This window comes from Vidua chalybeata, chromosome 2 (genome assembly GCF_026979565.1).
Source record: "Vidua chalybeata isolate OUT-0048 chromosome 2, bVidCha1 merged haplotype, whole genome shotgun sequence".
Taxonomy (NCBI): Eukaryota; Metazoa; Chordata; class Aves; order Passeriformes; family Viduidae; genus Vidua; species Vidua chalybeata.
The window spans coordinates 98,347,709-98,365,095 of NC_071531.1; the positions used below are offsets into that span (position 1 = coordinate 98,347,709).

At 41.8% G+C, this 17,387-nt stretch overlaps 1 protein-coding gene across 2 annotated transcripts; it reads left to right on the forward strand.

Moving 5' to 3' along the window:
• The first annotated feature begins 2,843 nt into the window (after positions 1-2,843).
• Positions 2,844-17,164, forward strand: SPRYD7 (SPRY domain containing 7). 2 transcript variants are annotated; one of them, XM_053935487.1, is made up of 5 exons: positions 2,844-2,984; positions 4,212-4,328; positions 7,203-7,369; positions 9,010-9,112; positions 16,947-17,164. In XM_053935487.1, exons 1-5 carry the CDS (start codon positions 2,879-2,881, stop codon positions 17,033-17,035), a joined length of 582 nt encoding a protein of 193 aa, XP_053791462.1. In that variant the 5' UTR covers positions 2,844-2,878; the 3' UTR covers positions 17,036-17,164. The 2 variants fall into 2 exon arrangements, with proteins under 2 accessions (XP_053791462.1, XP_053791461.1); XM_053935486.1 differs by lacking the exon at positions 16,947-17,164 and adding an exon at positions 11,473-12,571.
• The last annotated feature ends 223 nt before the right edge of the window (positions 17,165-17,387 follow it).

A 17,387-nucleotide genomic window follows, 5' to 3' on the forward strand; every position in this document is an offset into this window, starting at 1 on the left:
GAAACATACTTGTCTGAAGCCAGCAGATGTACTTTGCAGGGCTAATGAGAGACAGTTGTATTTTGTGAATGAAGCTCTAAGCCAGAGAATGAAACAAGTCAATGACCATCATTTTCCTTCAGCAGGTGCTCCAAATAAATCTGCATTTGTGAAATGGATGGGAGTGGTTGTGTTCTACTAGCATGGTTCCCAGACAAAATGTCTCTGGTGCTACTGTTCAAGGAAATAATGTTAAAACATTGCAATCAGCAAACATGTCTAGGCATGCCAAGCATAATTTTGCATCCAGTGTGGGAGGGTCCAAAATACTTGGCCTCCCCAAGTGAAAGAAATGAACATTCAAGTAAGGCAGAAGCTGAATTAACCTTTGATTACCAAGCACAATTATACTTCTAAATATTGAAGGCAAGATCTTAATTTCTTTGGGGCAGTTCTTTGTGCACTGTTAAGTTTTTGGTCTTCACACACTCTGTAAACAGGCTGACAAGCACATTTAGAAATACAGCGCTATCCTGCTGCAACTGTTCACCTCATCCTTCAAGAAAGGCATATGAGTAAGCCACATTTCTTACCAGTTGACTTTTGCCTTTCTTCCACCACACCAGCATATATTCTGCTTGACAGTGTTCGACGCCAGAGCCTTCACTCAGGGCACACAAACACCTCTGCCGCCGTTCCTCGCCACGCCGATGTGCCACCAGCCGCTGCCAGGGTGCTCAGCAGCTGGGCTCTGCATCTGCAGGGAGACAGGATGGGCGCAAGGATGAGTCGGTCCCCCAGGCTTCCCGCCCGCCACGCACACGGGCGCTGGAAACAGCGTGCTCCAAAGCAGCACGGGCAGCTTTTCCAAGCTGCGGCGTGTGCTTTGCCGCACGAGGGCTGCGGTCTGCTGGCCTGCAAAACCAGCCTCTCCAGCTCAGAGAGTAGCGGAGCAGGAAACTGGCAGGGAGGCACGGCCAGACAGTGCTCCCCAAAGCTTCGTCCCCTTGAGTCCAAAAGACTTGGCAATGCTGACTTCATGTGGTGAGATGTGTTTGTATTCCCAGTGCTCATTTTGGAGAAGAACGGACATAGTGGGGCAGAGAAAAACATAGGACAGGGAGTCATATAGAGCTTAAATCTCTATCTTTTTTATTTTTCTTTTCTTTTAAAAACTATATTATATTTATCTTTTAGCATTTACTGTAACAAACCCACAGGCAAATAAAAATCCCACAGTGACTTAAATGAGACTAAATTTGTGAACAACAAGCTATGCCAATAAGAATCTTGGTGCCCTCCATATGAAATAAATAAACATCAGTTTCCACCTAATATTTATTTCTTGGAAGTTCAAGACTAATCCCATTTGGCATATTTTAAGGAAGTGAGCTCTTGACCCCAAATGTTTATGGGCTGTAACAGTAAGTTCAATTAAAAAAAAAGGAAGCACATTTTAAAGCTTCTCTTAAAATCAGATTGGTTTTAGGCACGATTTTGAGAAAGACAGCACTTTACCTCATGTTTCAAGTAAAAGGGAGTAAGTGTGACTGATACAGCCCATCCAGACCAGTAAGAGATTTGTGGCTATGAAAGTTTATTTTAACAAGGTTTTCTGAATATCTGTATTAACCCCCAGCCCCCACAAGACAGATAACACAGTACCACATGGGTTACATTACTTACATCATACTTCATATTGTAATAAAATGTTAAGGGAGCCTTCTAGGTGAAATGCCACAAAATAATACACCAACTGAAATAATGAGAAACAACAATTTCATCCCCAACTGGTTTGGAGATAAACAGGCCTTCAGATGCAAGTAATTAAATTACCTGCTATCAGCAAAACATTCTATATCAACAGCCCATGGTATATTTATTTGATATTTTTCTGTAGAAAAATAAAAATGTGAAGTGGGCACGGGTAGGCTTCTATAGTCATGTTATCAATATTTACTGTGTTTGTTGGAGCCCAGTTTGTGGGTCCTGCTCTGGATGCTGTGTGTGCTGTAGGAATGCAGAAATAGACATAGAAATGTTTGTGTAACCCAGAGACCACAAGTCATGTTGCAGCTTTTTTATTAGGTGGTATTCTACCTCTGTGAAGGGGACACAAAGCTGGCCCCAAACTGTGCTTTACAAAATAAAATGGTTAAGTGCAATGACAGCCCACTGTAACAGTCTTTGCAGTTGAATTTAAGTGAATAAACTAGGAGAGGTTTTGAACACATGCAGAAGTACTCTAGGAGCAAAGCGTGCGTCTTCAAACACTTGGGGTTAAGACTCAGAGTCAGAAGGTCAGAGGTCTGGAAAAGAAGGAGAAAGAGCAACTCACAGGTACACCTGCAGGCCCGCTTGTGCAAACCTTTCATTTCAGTGAGCCACGTCTGGGTTTTCCAAGAAGTAAAAACGAGAAAGATGGAGGGAAAAAAAAAAAAAAAAAAAAAAAAAAAGAAATAAATAAACGAGGTTCTTGTTACTTAGCGCCAGGAATAACTGAGCAGTAAATTTCCATGAAGGAGTCCCTTCTCACGTGTGAGGTTCGTTGATGCCATACCTACCACCTGCCCATTATAATCAGTGTCCTCTTTTTTATATATGTACACATATACATGAATTATCCTTTATATGTATGTACATACGTACAATACGTCCTTTAGGAGGCTGCGCCAGGCGCCTCACGCCACGGCAACTGCGGAAAAGGAGCAGTAGGGGCTGCACTCGTTGTCCACTAGATTTGAATTTCCAGAGGAAGGATGGGGCGCTAATGCTGATTGATTTTCTTTAGCTCCCTTTAGCCCGCGCTCGGCGCGGCGCTCCCCGGCCGCCATGTCGCGGTGGGGCGGGGCCGTGCTGCGGCGGTTGCGCCTGCGCGGTGCGGGGGGTGCGGCCGGCCATGGCCGCCTCCGTGTTGTGCTGCTTCTCCTGGTGCCGGGATGGCGGCGCCGGGCACATCCCGCTCAAGGAGATGCCGGCCGTGCACCTGGACACGCAGCGCATGGGTGAGCGGGGCAGGGTCGCTGCCGCCGGCGGGCGGCTCCCCGGCGGGCAGGGCCTCGGCCCCGGAGCGCGGCACGGGGTAACCGCTGGGAAAGTCGCTTTGGGGCTACTTCTTTAGCAGGAATTGGCAGCTTTGGGGGAAAAAAAAAATAAGGACGCTTGGTTTAAAAGTGGTTTAAAGCAGTTTGTGTTTAACTGAAGTTGATCGGCGCAATGAGTGTGTGAGGTGCCCGAGGGCGGCAGGCTGCCCGGCGGGGGCTGTCGTGGTCGGGGTGGGCACGGCTGGGTTCACAGAACCACAGAATCTGTGAGGTTGGAAAAGACTTCTGAGGTCATCGAGTCCAACCTGTGACCCAATGCCACCACGTCAGCCAGACCAGGGCACTTAATGCCACGTCCGGCCTTTCCTTAAACATCTCTAGGGACGGAGACTCCACCTCCAGTTACGGCAGTGGAGTTGAAGAAGGAGCCGCGCCGTGCAGAGTCTTGTCAGTGCTGCTCTTTTGAGGATTACCCTTAACATGAGCTATCCACAGAGCCATGCCCGGGCCTTGTTGAGGAGAGGAGGGATCTGGGCCAGCAGCAGCAGAGCAGGGGAGAGAGCTGGGGAGGAATGGGTACGGTCCAGTGCTTGAGCACAATTGTTAGCCACAGCCTCCCGTGTGCTTGGCCATGACAACAGTGCCTAAAGATGAAGTCGTCCAATGGAGAAGGAAAACTTAGCAGAGGATTTCTTTTCTCTCTGTATTGGCAGGCACATTTCTAATAGAAGGACTGTTTCAGAGACTAATTAAACACCTTGTCATTCCATCAATCATTTCTACCCAATATGCTTTTCCTTCTTGTTGAAGAATGCTTTTTCTCCGATGTTAGAGAGCAGAGTACAGGGCTTTGGTCTCACAGTGAACCCTTTCTGACTAAATTGTAAGTTATGTTTCTGATGTGGCTAAGCAAAGGTTGTAATCAGCATAAAGCCTGAGAGGTGAAAATTAGATCAGGTTATAGATTTTAAATAAATAAACCCTATTGGAAAGATGAACTAGCCTGTAAAGAACCTTCCTTCTCTTGCTTCAGAGCACAGCCCATCATCATATTTCTCACAGAGTAATGAAACTTTTACTTGGGACAGAAGTAACAAAAACTAGTCTCAGTGTTTAGGGCTTTTGAGGGCTCCTTTCAGATTTCTAAAAATGTTTTGAAGTTCTGTGGGGTTTTTTTTCTACTTGCAGGAACAGATGTCGTCATTGTTAAAAATGGCAGAAGAATATGTGGCACGGGAGGCTGCTTAGCCAATGCACCTTTGCATCAGAACAAGAGTTATTTCGAGTTTAAAATCCAGTCCACAGGTTAGTCAGCAAAAAATATACAACTTTAAACTTGGGAGGTATGCTACATTACCTGCTGGTGGAGTATCTCAAATGCTTAGCACATGCATCTTTCTAATAGCATCCTTGAACTTGTGAACATTAGAGAGATTTGTAAGTTACTGTGTGAAAGGAATTTTTTTTTCTTTTTTAATTCTGACTAAAATATTAAAAATAATAGTAAGTGTATTACTAAAGGAGTGCAAATACTAAGCCCCCCATTGTTTCGTATGCTGTTATAGGCATGTTTTTCAGGTGGCATATTTTAGAAATATTATTGAGCATTTTTGCTCAATAAATGCTTAAGACCACAAATAACACTGTAGCTATGAAGTATTTTTTAAGGAGTGCAGTTTATCCAGTGGTATTTGTATCTATTTGTCTACCCTCATTTGCTCTTAGCAGGCACTGTTTGCCCAAGCAAGGGTAACACTCCTTGTGCTACCCTTTGCTCTTCAGATGAAGTTTGTAGCACTTACTCTGACACTGCCTTATTCTGAGGAGCCTTTCAGCACCTTGTTCCTTTATTTGCTCCTACAAATACGGTCAGCTTCACTACTACAGAGAGCACTCCAGGCTTGCCTGTATTCTGGCATGGAAAATCAGCCTGTATTTTTAAAAGCTGCTAGCAGACACTGTGAAAATGAAGCTGTGCTTTCCCTAAGTGTGTGTGTGGGGAGGGAAGGAGAAGTGTTAGTCCAGAGGCAGGCCTTATGTACCAGTTCATGCATGATGCTGAAACTTTCTGGGTAAGATTTCTTTGCCTTCAGGTGGACAAGAGTACAGGCAGCATGAACACAGATCTGCCCACAACACCTTGCAGTCCAGCTAGCTTTAAGTTTTAAGCTACATGTAAGCCCATATCCACCTTAACTTGGCAATTTTATTATTCTTTATTTTGGGAAGAATCCATTGCAGGTGTTGTTCATATCCATGTTCTTACACTTGAGAAACATGGGAAATAAACTTTCCTGGTCCCTGTGAGCCTTTTTTCCTCTATTCCTGTGCCCTGAGGCAGCAGAATTGTGGAAGACTTAAAGTAAATCTTAGATTTCCAGAAGTATCCCTGCACAGTCAATTAGAGGTTATCTGTGGGGTCACCCTGACTATTGTAAAGTTTTCTGACATCGAATCACACTCTTACCTTTTCATTCTTGGTGTTAGAATAAATTATTCTACAGTTTCATCTTTTGAAAATAAGTTTTTTACATATTTGCCTCATTTTAGTCTCTCTAGACTAAAAAGTCCCAGTTAGTCGGGGTTTTTTTCATTATCTCCTTGTAGATACAATTTTTACACTTTTAATTGGTTTTGGTGTTTCTTCTACGGTATCTTTAGTCAGCCTAATTTATCTTGAGGTACAGTGCTTAAAATGGATGTTCTGCTTCAGCTGCAGCAGCAGTAGATTACCTCATCAGTTTTATGCATGCCACACATCCAGAAGTTTTCCACATCAGTAGAGCACACTCACACTCAGCAAGTGGTCTGTGAACTGGTTACCAAGCCACCACTGTATTTGTGCCATTTACTGTTCCTACTTACCTGTTCTTCTTTATAATTTAGTAATAACAGATGCACTTTCTTTATTTTTAACCAGTTAGTCAGGATCACTTTAAATTTGAGAGGCCTCTCGAGAGCTTGCAGTCCTGTCAGGCTGGGATTGGCAGCACATTTAATCAACACATCGTCATGTTTTTCAAGTAACTGATGGTAATACAGAACAGTATCTGACCTTGTGCATTCAATGCAAAACCTCAAACCCCACTTGAGTCATCTTTTTTGATTTGACAGGGTGCTGCTGGTGAGTAATCCTGGAATAGTTTTCTAACCACTTGTGCCTTCATATTGCTGTAACTGTCTAGACCACGTTTTCATCATTTGACTATTTCAGTGTTGTATGAGTTTCAAAAATATTACCAAATTAAGGTCTGTAATATTAACACTTTCTTTTTTTCCATAAGACTAATCTAACTAGCTGAAGAAGGAAAATTAGTTGTTTACAGATCCATGCTAGTTGGATTTATTTTTGTATCCACCTACAGCCTCAGAGTTTGTTTTCAATATTTTTCTAGGGATAAAAGTTAAGCTCAGTGGTTACAATTCTCTTTCTCAGAGATCCTTCTTTTTCAAGATAGATGCTGTTTGTCTTCAGTCTCCTGTGTCTACTTGTGCTGGGTCTGGTCAGGATGAAGTTAATTATCTTCATAGCAGCTGTGGTTGTGTGTTTTAGATTTGTGATCAAAGCAATACTGATAAGACACCAATATTTTAGCAATTGCTGAGCAGGGCTTGCACAGCATCAAAATCTCATCTGTTTCTCAGTCTACCCCTCCAGTGAATACAATTGGGGTTGCATAAGAACTTGTGAGGGGACATACCCAGGTGGATGACCCAGAATAGCCAAAGAGATATTCCATACCACATACCACCTGTCTTGTTCAGGAATAAATGGGAGAGGAGGGGATTTAGGGAGATTAGCCATGTTTTACTTGGGAATTGGCTGGGCATCAGTCTACCCATGGGAGGTGATAAGTGATTGCCATTGTATCACTTGTTAACTAAACAATTTTTATCTTTAGCCACAAGTTTTCTTGGTTTTACTCTTCCTTTACTCTTCCTCCATTCCATGAGGGCCTGGGTGGGCTGGGGGAAGAGAATGACTGGCTGGATGGTGCTTAGCTGCCAGAGCTACCAGAGCTAACCTACAATAGTTCTGGTATTTCCAGGAGATACTTACTGGTAGTACCATCATGGCATTAGTTAAAAAACAAATTCTTTATGCTGTCGTGCTTTAGTCAGTCTTCAAAATAACACTTTTTTTTTTTTTTTTCTTACTGTGTTAATATCACATTTTAGGGATTTGGGGTATAGGAGTTGCAACCCAGAAAGCAAACTTGAATCAAATTCCACTTGGTCGAGATGTCCACAGCCTGGTGATGAGAAATGATGGGGCTCTCTACTATAACAATGAGGAGAAAAATAGGCTACCAGCAAACAGCCTTCCTCAGGAGGGCGATGTGGTGGTGAGTTTCTTAAGGCTTTCTTACTTCCTCACCTGTTCCCAAATGCCTCTTATTTACAGCTCTGTTTTAAGTCAAATTTAACTGTTTTAAGTCAAATTGTTCAGTTTGCATCTCCCATTTTGGAAAGTGCTGGGATATAGAGTCCTGTTGTCTTTGAATGAATCAGCAGCCTGGATATGGGTGGACTTAATTCTTGGTATTGATAGGGTCCTAATAAGGGATGGACTTGACCAGAGTTTGAGAGATAGTTTCTGGTGCTCTATTGCAGTATCTACCTGACTGATAATTCCCATCACAAGGATCTTACATTGTTTGAGATGGGACCTGCCTGAACAAATAATATGCTGGAATGCATTACATGGCTATGCACCATGCCCAGCTGAACTCAAGAACCCTTAGCTAACTGGTTAATGATTAGAAGGACAGAGGGGAGCAGAGATGGGTTCTTGGTGATAAATTAATTGTGTTTTTAGCCAAACTTTAGTAGTTTTTGGGGATATTGAGTGGGGAGGGGGGTAATGTTCACTGGAAAAATGATTGAGGGAAAATTTTAATTTTTTGTACCTTACTATTTCAGGTTTCTCAAAATATCCTTAAGTGACTTTGTTCAAAGTGTTGTTTTTTTAGTACTGTCATTTTCTCCATGTCCTCTTACATATTTTCAAAAATACATGAGAGCAATGCAATGAAATTGAGATCATTTATCAGCCCTGCTTTTTCATGCTGGGTAACTTGCCTTTCTATAGCCATGGTTAGAAAGGCCACCTTTAGAAGCTGCAAACAACTAAGGGTGACATCTCCACCCTTAACCCTCAGATACAATACTATTCTTTTAATCCCTTTCTGAAACTGTATTTTGAAGGGTTGCAGACTGTTTCAGGCTTTGGTAAACTAGTGTGGTCTGAATAGCTTCAACTAATCACAAAAAAACATAACTGATGTGTTACTGCTAACTTCTCCATTTCCATAAATACCAAGTTTTTTTGTTCTGGCATGAAAACAAAATTTAGAAGTCCTGCATGAGCACACAAATTGCCACACTCAGACATACCAAAGCAGTGAGGAAAGACCTTTAGCTAACAGATTAGTAAGTTACTATCTTGTTAGTGTTTGCTTTCTGCTCTGTGGTCAGCATATTTATAGCATTGTGTGTGAAACCACGGACTGTTGCTGCCAGCAGAGTAAATGAACTGAGAGAGGTTTCCGTATGGAGGTATGGAAGGATGAACTTGGTTCCTAGCATCATTATTTATTAAAGTTATTTCCGTGAGAAGATACAAACAAGAAGATTGCAAACTGCCTCATACTCAAAATCGTTGAACATCTTGTGTTTTCTCTAATGTGGTGAAGTTTGGAAATTTGTTCCGTAAACTCAGTAAGATGCAAAGTGTATTGTGCAGTACTGTGCTGCGTCCCAGCTGGAACAGGCATTAAGGAATCCTGAGTATTTGAAAATACAGATGTTACTGGTCATTTATTAACTTCTAATCCTTGTCAGGAAGCTGTCAAGATTTTCTAGGATGCTGTGGTTTGCATAATGGTGTTAAAATCTGCCTGTGGCTAAGGAAGCTAAGTAGCCTTATGCATATAAACTTGTTGATGCTTTTTTTTTTTTTTGGTTAATTTTCTGTACTTTGTAGGGCATTACATATGACCATGTAGAATTAAATGTATATTTAAATGGCAAGAACATGCATTGTCCGGCTTCAGGAATCAGGGGGACTGTCTATCCAGTGGTCTATGGTAAGTCAAATATTTTCAAATTGTTTCACATTATGGAAAATATTTTCATTACAGTTCTGTTTTGTGAGCTGTGTATTCTTCTCACTTAAATGGAACACACATGAATCATCTATTTTTGGCAACTACAACAATTAAATACATGAAAATGTAAACCTAGGAAATGACAAAAGAATATTTTCACCTAGTTTTTAATGCTGCTTAATAGGAAAAAAAGCACTGCTTACTGACTGCTTGCAGTATCCACACCCAGCAAGCTGGGGAATTGCTGCACTCAGTCTAAAAGATGCCAGGTAAAAAAAAAATGAAGCAGATGGCAGACTTGTGGGTTAATCTGATTTATCTATGAAGCTTGATATTTGTGCCTTTTAATTTCACATACTTCATAAATGCCATCAGTGTTCCATAGCAATAGAATTGTTTGTGTTTTCTTGAGCTTCCTGTGCAGTTTCTGCCCTTTGCCACTTGTCCTATTGCTCGGCACTACCAAGCAGTGCCTGGATCCACCCTCTTGGCACCTTCCCTTCAGATATTTGTAGATATTGGTGAGGTCCCTTCTCAGTCATCTCTTATTGAGACTGAACAGACCCAGCTCCCTCAGCCTTTTCTCATAGGAGAGATGCTCCAGTCCCTTCATATCTTTGTCACCATACTCTGGACCTGCTCCAGGAGCTCCATCTTCAGTTTTTCTGAGCCTCATCTAAGTAGTGGCCAAAAAAATTTTGGTCATAAGGATAACCCTTAGCTATGTGATGGGGATATTTTTTAATTCATGCTGGGTTCCTAATGAACTGTTGGCATGTTCCCATTTATATCTTGATACATTTTGATTGATATGGAATTTTATGAACAAGAAGAAAACACAGCAGATGTGTTGTAGAGTATTTGAAGTCTATAAATGTAGCTGGTGAATCGCTTGCTGCCAAGCGCTGAGGGTGGAATCGTTTTACATGGTCAAGTTGTGATGTGTCCTTCAGCCACGTGATGGCGCTGCTAAAATGCTGTGGCGGCTCCGCGGGACCTCCTCGTGCAAAATCTTCAGCGGCGGCAGAATTACTGTGTGGCTGCATCTTCCTGCATTTTAGAAGGGGTCTTACACAGCACGAAGAATGAAGGTTGCTTTCAGAAAATACTCGGTGGCATGTTAGCCTACTGTTAATATTTTTTCTCTGATTAAAGAAGTTCCATGCCTGGAGAATGCAGTGACCTTTTATTGCCAGGCTCTTTTGGTCTTCTTCCACAAGTGGGCATATGTGAACTTCCAGTCCTGTGGATGGATTTGGCTCTGCAGAAGAGAGTTTCTCAAACATTTATCCTATTCAGATTAGAACTATAGATATTTTTTACAAGGAACGTGATAGATCAGGCAAATGCAGTGTTAAGCGTTTGAGAAGATAAAACAAAAAAATGAACTTCAAAGTTATTCCCTACAGCAGCTGTACCTTAGGCACTTTAATGGAAGCAAGACATAAACACTGCTTAAGTACCAGAGAACTGTACAAACGTACTGATAGGAGTTTTCACAAAGCCTAGAGGGGAAGAATTCCAACCTTGTCTCTGAGATAGCTAAGTTCCAAAATATGGAGATGAAGCTTTTCTTGTTTGAACTAACGTTGATATTCTGCCAGGTTCATCTCAGAAGTTGTATTTGAAAGAGACCTTGTTTTTCTGACTAGGTGGGTGTTTCAGTTTGCTAGTGAAGGACACAAAAGCGTTGCTCTGAAAATACTCATCAGTTTCTTTTTTATATTCTACATTGAAAGTACTGCTGTAGGTGGGTAGATTATGTAGGGGGTCAAAAACAGGGAGAAGTTCTGCAAAAAAACTACATTAACTTCCAACTTCAAGAAGCAGTCAAAGAAGCTCTCTTTCAATCATATGCTAAAACTGATGGTTTGAAACCAACTGCTGCAGACATGTGAAACCTTGTAAACCTCCAAAAAGCCACTGTAGACATCTGAAACTCCAGCAGAATTAGGAACAGAAAAATATGCGCATGAAGAGGTGACATCCCTGCAAGGTTTATCTGGTAGCATCCTTAATCTGTAGATTTCTGGAGAAATCTAGAAATTTTGGAATCAATAGCCTGAAGCTCTGCTAACACTCCCAGTGAAATTAGACATTCTCATTGACTTTACCAAGGAACCATTATCGAGTAAACAGCAGAAAAGAGAGATGGTTTGCTCTCCTGGCTTGAGGCCTTACCAAATTCATTGAAGAGATTTATTTAATTGTGTATGCGTAATGGATGAAGAAATTCTTTGTGGTTTGAGCACAGTCTACAGTTTCTTAAGATGGTATAAAAGAGGATCAAACTGTGAGTGTTCCTTCTCTAATTCCTTCTTTTTGGTTCTCTTCTGCAGTTGATGACAGTGCCATTCTGGATTGTCAGTTCAGTGAATTTTATCATACACCTCCACCTGGGTTTGAAAAGATCCTCTTTGAGCAGCAAATCTTCTGAATGTCTTCATACTGAGAATTTGCACCCTGCACTGTTACAAAAGCTTTGTCATCTTGAAGCCTCACTTTACTTTTAGGAAACATATCTGTATTTTTAGTAAGTACTTGTGACTGTTGTCTGCAGAATAAATACGTTAACTGCAAGACCAGGTAAATGTTGCTGTCCAAATAAGAGTTTTCTGGCATTGTTTTGTGGTTGAAAATGAGTTTTTGAGGCAGGGTTTTTTCTCTGATTTGAACTTGATGCATAAGGAGACTAGGGATATTGCTGTTGTCGATATTACATTCAGTATTTTGAATAAACTAGAACGCTGTAAGGCAATTAGTTTTTATGCATATGATAGCTATGGAGATGGGTAGTTCTCATGATTTTTCCCCCCAGCCTTTTTCTCACAGAAATTATGTAATTTCTTTAAAGGATGCACTGTGTTTCTAGTCTGTGATTTGGAGTTGTGGTGTCCCAGTTGTGCACAATGACTAATAGTACAATGGCATAACTAGCAGCTAGATATGTTCTTTATTTTTTTGCCAAGGTAGGTTAATCAATTCCCTCAATCTTAGACCAGCAAATATAACTTATGTTTCTTCTAGCTTTTAATTTGCTTTTATTGTGACCAAAAAAAAAAAAAGAATATTTTCTAGTAATACTTTTTTGTTGAACCTTAAAAAGTAAACCTGAACACTACCTGTGTGTTTGAGGACCACCATGCTCTGTTACTCTGGTAAGAGAGTAAGTACAGATCACTGAACTTGGGTAAGCAAAGATCCAAGTGAAGGGTATGAGATGTTATGGTGAAGCCTTACATCTAAACTGTAAATTCGATTATTCTCTTATGGAATAGCATATTTAATTTCTTCATGAATCGTTTATAAACGGCTAAGACATTGTTCTAAAATGTGATGCCCTTGAATATACATTGTGAGATGCTATTTTTTCCCCCTCTTGTCATATTTAATATACTTCCTAGAAGAATTTTTTGTAAAAAAAATCTTCATACTGAATGTTTGTGTTTTTTGTTTTGGCTTTTCTTTGGTTAATGTGTTTGCATAAATGATTTTATTTAAGTATTTTTAGAAATTACCTTATTTTGATGTTTTCAAATACAAACTGCTTTCTCAAAGCCTTTCACCTTAGGATTTACTGCATCTGTCTTAACTCTCTGGCCCACGTTTTCCTTCCTTTTAGCCTTGCTGTCACGTGACAGTATTGGGTAGAACTTTTCAAACTTGTCAGCATTATAGTGTAAATCTCAGGAAATTAGAGTGCAATTTTATCATTTCCCTTTAAAATCTCCTCAAATCAGAGTAAGATAATGAGAAATAAAACCTGAATCTTAAAACAGCTCCCCCCCACCCCTCCCTTCTTTCTGGGCTTAAATTTTCCCCTGATTTGCTCTATCTTGTTCTCCCAGCAGCACAGAGAGAAAAGGAATGGGGGCTGTAATCAGTTCATCATGTTGTCTCTGCTGCGCCTTTTTTCTCAGGGGAGGGACTCCTCACATTCTTTCCCTGCTCCAGCGTGGTTCCTTCCCTTGGGAGGCAGTTCTCCAGAACATCTCCACTGTGAGTCCTTTTCATAGGCTGCAGTTCTTCATGCAGATCTCAGCATGGATCCCTTACACGGGTGCAGTCCTTCAGGAACAGACGGCTCCAGCATGGGTTCCCATGGGACCTGTTCTGGGTCACAGCCTCTTTGGGGTATCCATGTGCTCTGAGTGGGGTCCTTCACAGCCTGCAAGGGGATCTCTGCTCCCCCAGTGATTTCCACAGGCTGCAGGGGCACAGCTGACTCCCCATGGGCTGCACCAGGGACTGCAGGGAAATCTCTGCTCGGGTGCTAGGGGGACCTCTTGCCCCTCCACTGACCTTGGTGCCTGTGGGGCTGTTTCTCTCATGTTCTCACCCCTCTTTCTGGTTGAAATGGTGCAGTTTTCCCCCCAACCCTTCTTAATCTGTTATCCTGGGGCTCTACCACTGTCTCTGCTGGGCTTGATCTTGGCCAACTGTAAGTCCGTCTTGGACCCAGCTGGCATTGGATCTGTCAGAAATGGGGGAAGTTTCTGGCATCTTCCCATGGAAACCACTTCTGTAGCCCCCTACTACCAGAACCTTGCCATGCAAGCCCAATACAGCTTCCCCACAGCCTGTGCTTCAAATGTCTCTCCAAGTTCCAGGTTGCAGGGAATGCCTGTGACCTCTGTCTGAGGCCAAGAAAAATGGCCTTCTGTTCTTCCAGAGGTCTGCTGTCTTGGGGAAGCTGTGCTGCCAGCTGGATGAGTTCAGGAGGCAGTGAGCAGGTGGCACATCAGAGAACATGAAAGGGGCACAGACAGGAGCAGCTTCTCTGAGTCTTAACAGCTTGAAGAGCCTCAGACCCCATCTGTAACAGGGAAGACAGCAATGTCTGCCATGCACTGTCAAGGTAAGCAAAACCTCTGGAGAAAAGGATGGATGGAAGCTGATGACTTCGGGCACCAAGAGGAATGTTCTTGCCACACCCTAAATATGGGTTTACAGCTGCAAAACAGGTTAATTGCCCTCTTAGTTGAAGAGAAGCTAGATAAGCATGGGGGCCCAAGTGGTAGACAGTACCTTGCTGATGAGAGGAAAGGGAGTGAGACAGAGAAGGCACTAATAGGACAACTCAGTAATTAACTGTAGATCTAGTGTTGGGAACATCATAAGATCCTAATAGACACGTTGTGGTAAGAACAGATCATGAGGTGGACTGAAAACTGGATGAATGGCCAGGCCCAGAGGGAGGTCAGTGGCATGAAGTGTAGTTGGAGGCCAGTAACCGGCACTGTACTCCAGGGTCAGTACTGGCTCTGGCTCATTAACGTTCTGAGTGATGGTGTAGAGTGTACCTTTAGCGAGTTTGGAGCTGACACAAACTTGAAAGGATTGGCTGATACGCCAGAGGTTTGCGCTGCTATCCAGAGGGACCACAACAAGTTGGAGAAATGGACTGATGGGGAACTTGTGAAGTTCAACAAGGAGAAGTGCAAAGTTCCTGCAGCTGGGAAGAAACAACCCCATCTATCTGAACAGGCTGAGGGCTATCCATCTGCCAAGCAGCTTGGCAGAAAGGAAGCTACAGATCCTGGTGGACAACAAGGTAAACTGAGCCAACAATGTGCCTTTGCAGCAAAGGAAGTGAATGGTATCCATGGCTGCGTTAGCCAAAATATTGCCAGCAGGTTAATGGAGGTCATCCTTCGCCTTTACTCAGCGCTGGTGGGGCCACACTTGGACTGCTGTGTCCAGTCCTGGACTCCTTGGTACAAAAGAGACAGAGACACGCTGGAGAGAAACTGAAGAGGGCCACAAAGATGATTAAGGGTGAAGCATCTTCCCTGTGGGGCAAGGCTGGGAAAGCTCAGATTATTCAGCCTGGAGAAGAGAAAGCTCAGGGGGATTTGATCAGTGCATGTAAGACACATGGAGGGAGTATGAAAGGAATGCAGAGCCAGGCTCTTTGCAGTGGATCAGAGTGACAGGACTAAAGGCAATGGGCAGAAAGATATGCAGGAAGCTCCCTCTGAACATCAGGAAACTTTTTTTATGGTCAGGATTACTGAGCACTGGCATAGCTTGGCCAGACTGGTTGTGGAGTCATCATCCTTGGAGATATTCAAAAGTCAACTGGGCATGGTTCTGGGTAACTGGGTCTAGGTGGCCCTGCATGAGCAGGAGGATTGGACCAGATGACATCTGGAGATCCCTTCCCAGCTCATCTATTCGGTGTTCATTCAAATGCTTCACCTGGAATTATATTTCTTAACGTTCATGCGTAAAGGAGGAAGTACTTAAAGAAATTCTAATCACTGTATCTAGCTTCATCCAGCAAACAATTCTCTCTGAAGACTGCTGTGGTTAAGAATATTTAACAGTAGAAGCTGCTACCTTGAGCTTAATGTAGACTTGCTTTAAAATAGAGAGGAGACTGTCTTCATCAAAGCTGGTGTTTGAAATGGAAGACATTTTGGTAAATATACAATACTCAAAGTAGCTGCTACATTCACCAAAAATATGGAAAGAGCCTGCTTTTGTGGCTTAAATTTGCAAATTTCTCATCTTAAAAAGAATGAGATGCATTTGTAATACTGCACAATGTAACTGCATCTCTTCTGTAGATGTCAGAAAACTTATTGTTTTATAATCGGTGACACAGGAGAACTCTACCAAAAAAAAATAGGTGAGTAAAATGATAATCTATTCATCAAAATGGAAAGAAAGACCAATTTTCACCTGAAAATAAGTTTTGTGATGAAAGTTCTTAAAAGAAGCAAGATTTAACTCCATTGGCCACAGAAATCGAATGTGAGTTAACTTGTGCCTGTCATTTCAGCACCTGGCAATGAATCCAGATGTTTTCCCAGAAGTGTTCCCAGTCCCAGCTTTGCCCAAAGAAATGGGGTGCAATACCCATTTCTAAAGGTTGCATTTCAGTAAAAAGTAAATTTCAGTTAAGATTTAGCAATATATTTACTAATAGCCAATTATTTTAACAACTATGAATCATACTTCCCAGTGAAATGGTATTTCCACTAATTGTTTATACTCAAAATGTTTTCTTAATCTTTGAATATTACAGTTTTGACACCCTGTCTCTTTGAGTATAAAACTTTGTATTAACTAATGTTTCCTGAGTCCTTTTGACATTATACTGAGGCAGCAAGATATGAAGTCTGAAAAAGACTTCATTTTCACATCCACAAATCAAGAAGTGATGGGACACATAATACAAGTTACATATAGATCAGAGGAGTTGTTATTTTTATAATACTGGAACTACCTATGGTGCTTTGGGGGTAGATGAAATCAGCTAGTACTATTCCAACAAGATTAAAATCCTAATTACATATTAAAAGGCTAGAAACACCTGTCAAGGATTTCCTAAAAAGGTGCTCTTCCACAAAAACATCAGGATCCAGTACCATGGATTCTCTGCAAAGAGAAACTTTATGCTGTGCATTGGGTCTCTTAAATGCCATTCAGCACAGTTCTAATCCCACATTAGAAAAGAGCATTCAGAGATGGCAGGACGTGGCATTCAGGTGCAAATGTTCATGAGAATACAGACTTCCATGAATATTCAGGCTGTTTTTCCTTTCCTCAGGCTTTCTTAGGAGTGCACTGCCATTCATACAGCTGTGTGCAAAAACAATAGAAGGAACCAGGTTCTATAGTGGGAATTTCTTTATTTCATCTGATTTCTTAGATTATTGTGCATTCACTCATCTTCATTATCAGTTTGTGTTGATGTTCCCTTGCATACTGGCAACCAATCGAGCTAGTGGCTGAGATAAGTTTCCACAAAGGTCCACAAGTAAATCAACAAAACATTGTTTCATACCTTTCTCTCTGAATCCAGACTTTAAAGCCCAAGGATCCAGCTCCCCAAGTAACCTAAGGTGTGGAAAACCACTGTTGCTTCTGGAAATGGAATACTTCTTGCTTTAGTGAAGAACTGCTTGCATAAACGTGTCCAAAACAAAGCCGCTAAGGTACTTTCAGGAAGTATGTTATGGAAGATTTGGAACAAATTTAAGTGCCTCTTCACTCCTCTTCACTGTTCCTTCCCTTGCCCAGTTCTGCAATAAAATAGTTTTCACTATAAATATCTTGGACTTCATAGAATTATAGAAGCACTTAAGCTGGAAGAGACTTCTAAGATATTCAAGCCCAACCATTAACCCAGGACTGCCAAGTCCACCACTAAACCTTGTCCACACGTGCCACATCTACATGTTCTACCTGCAGGAATGAGGATTCCACCAGTTCCCTAGGCAGTCCAATGCAGGCAGTTCCAATG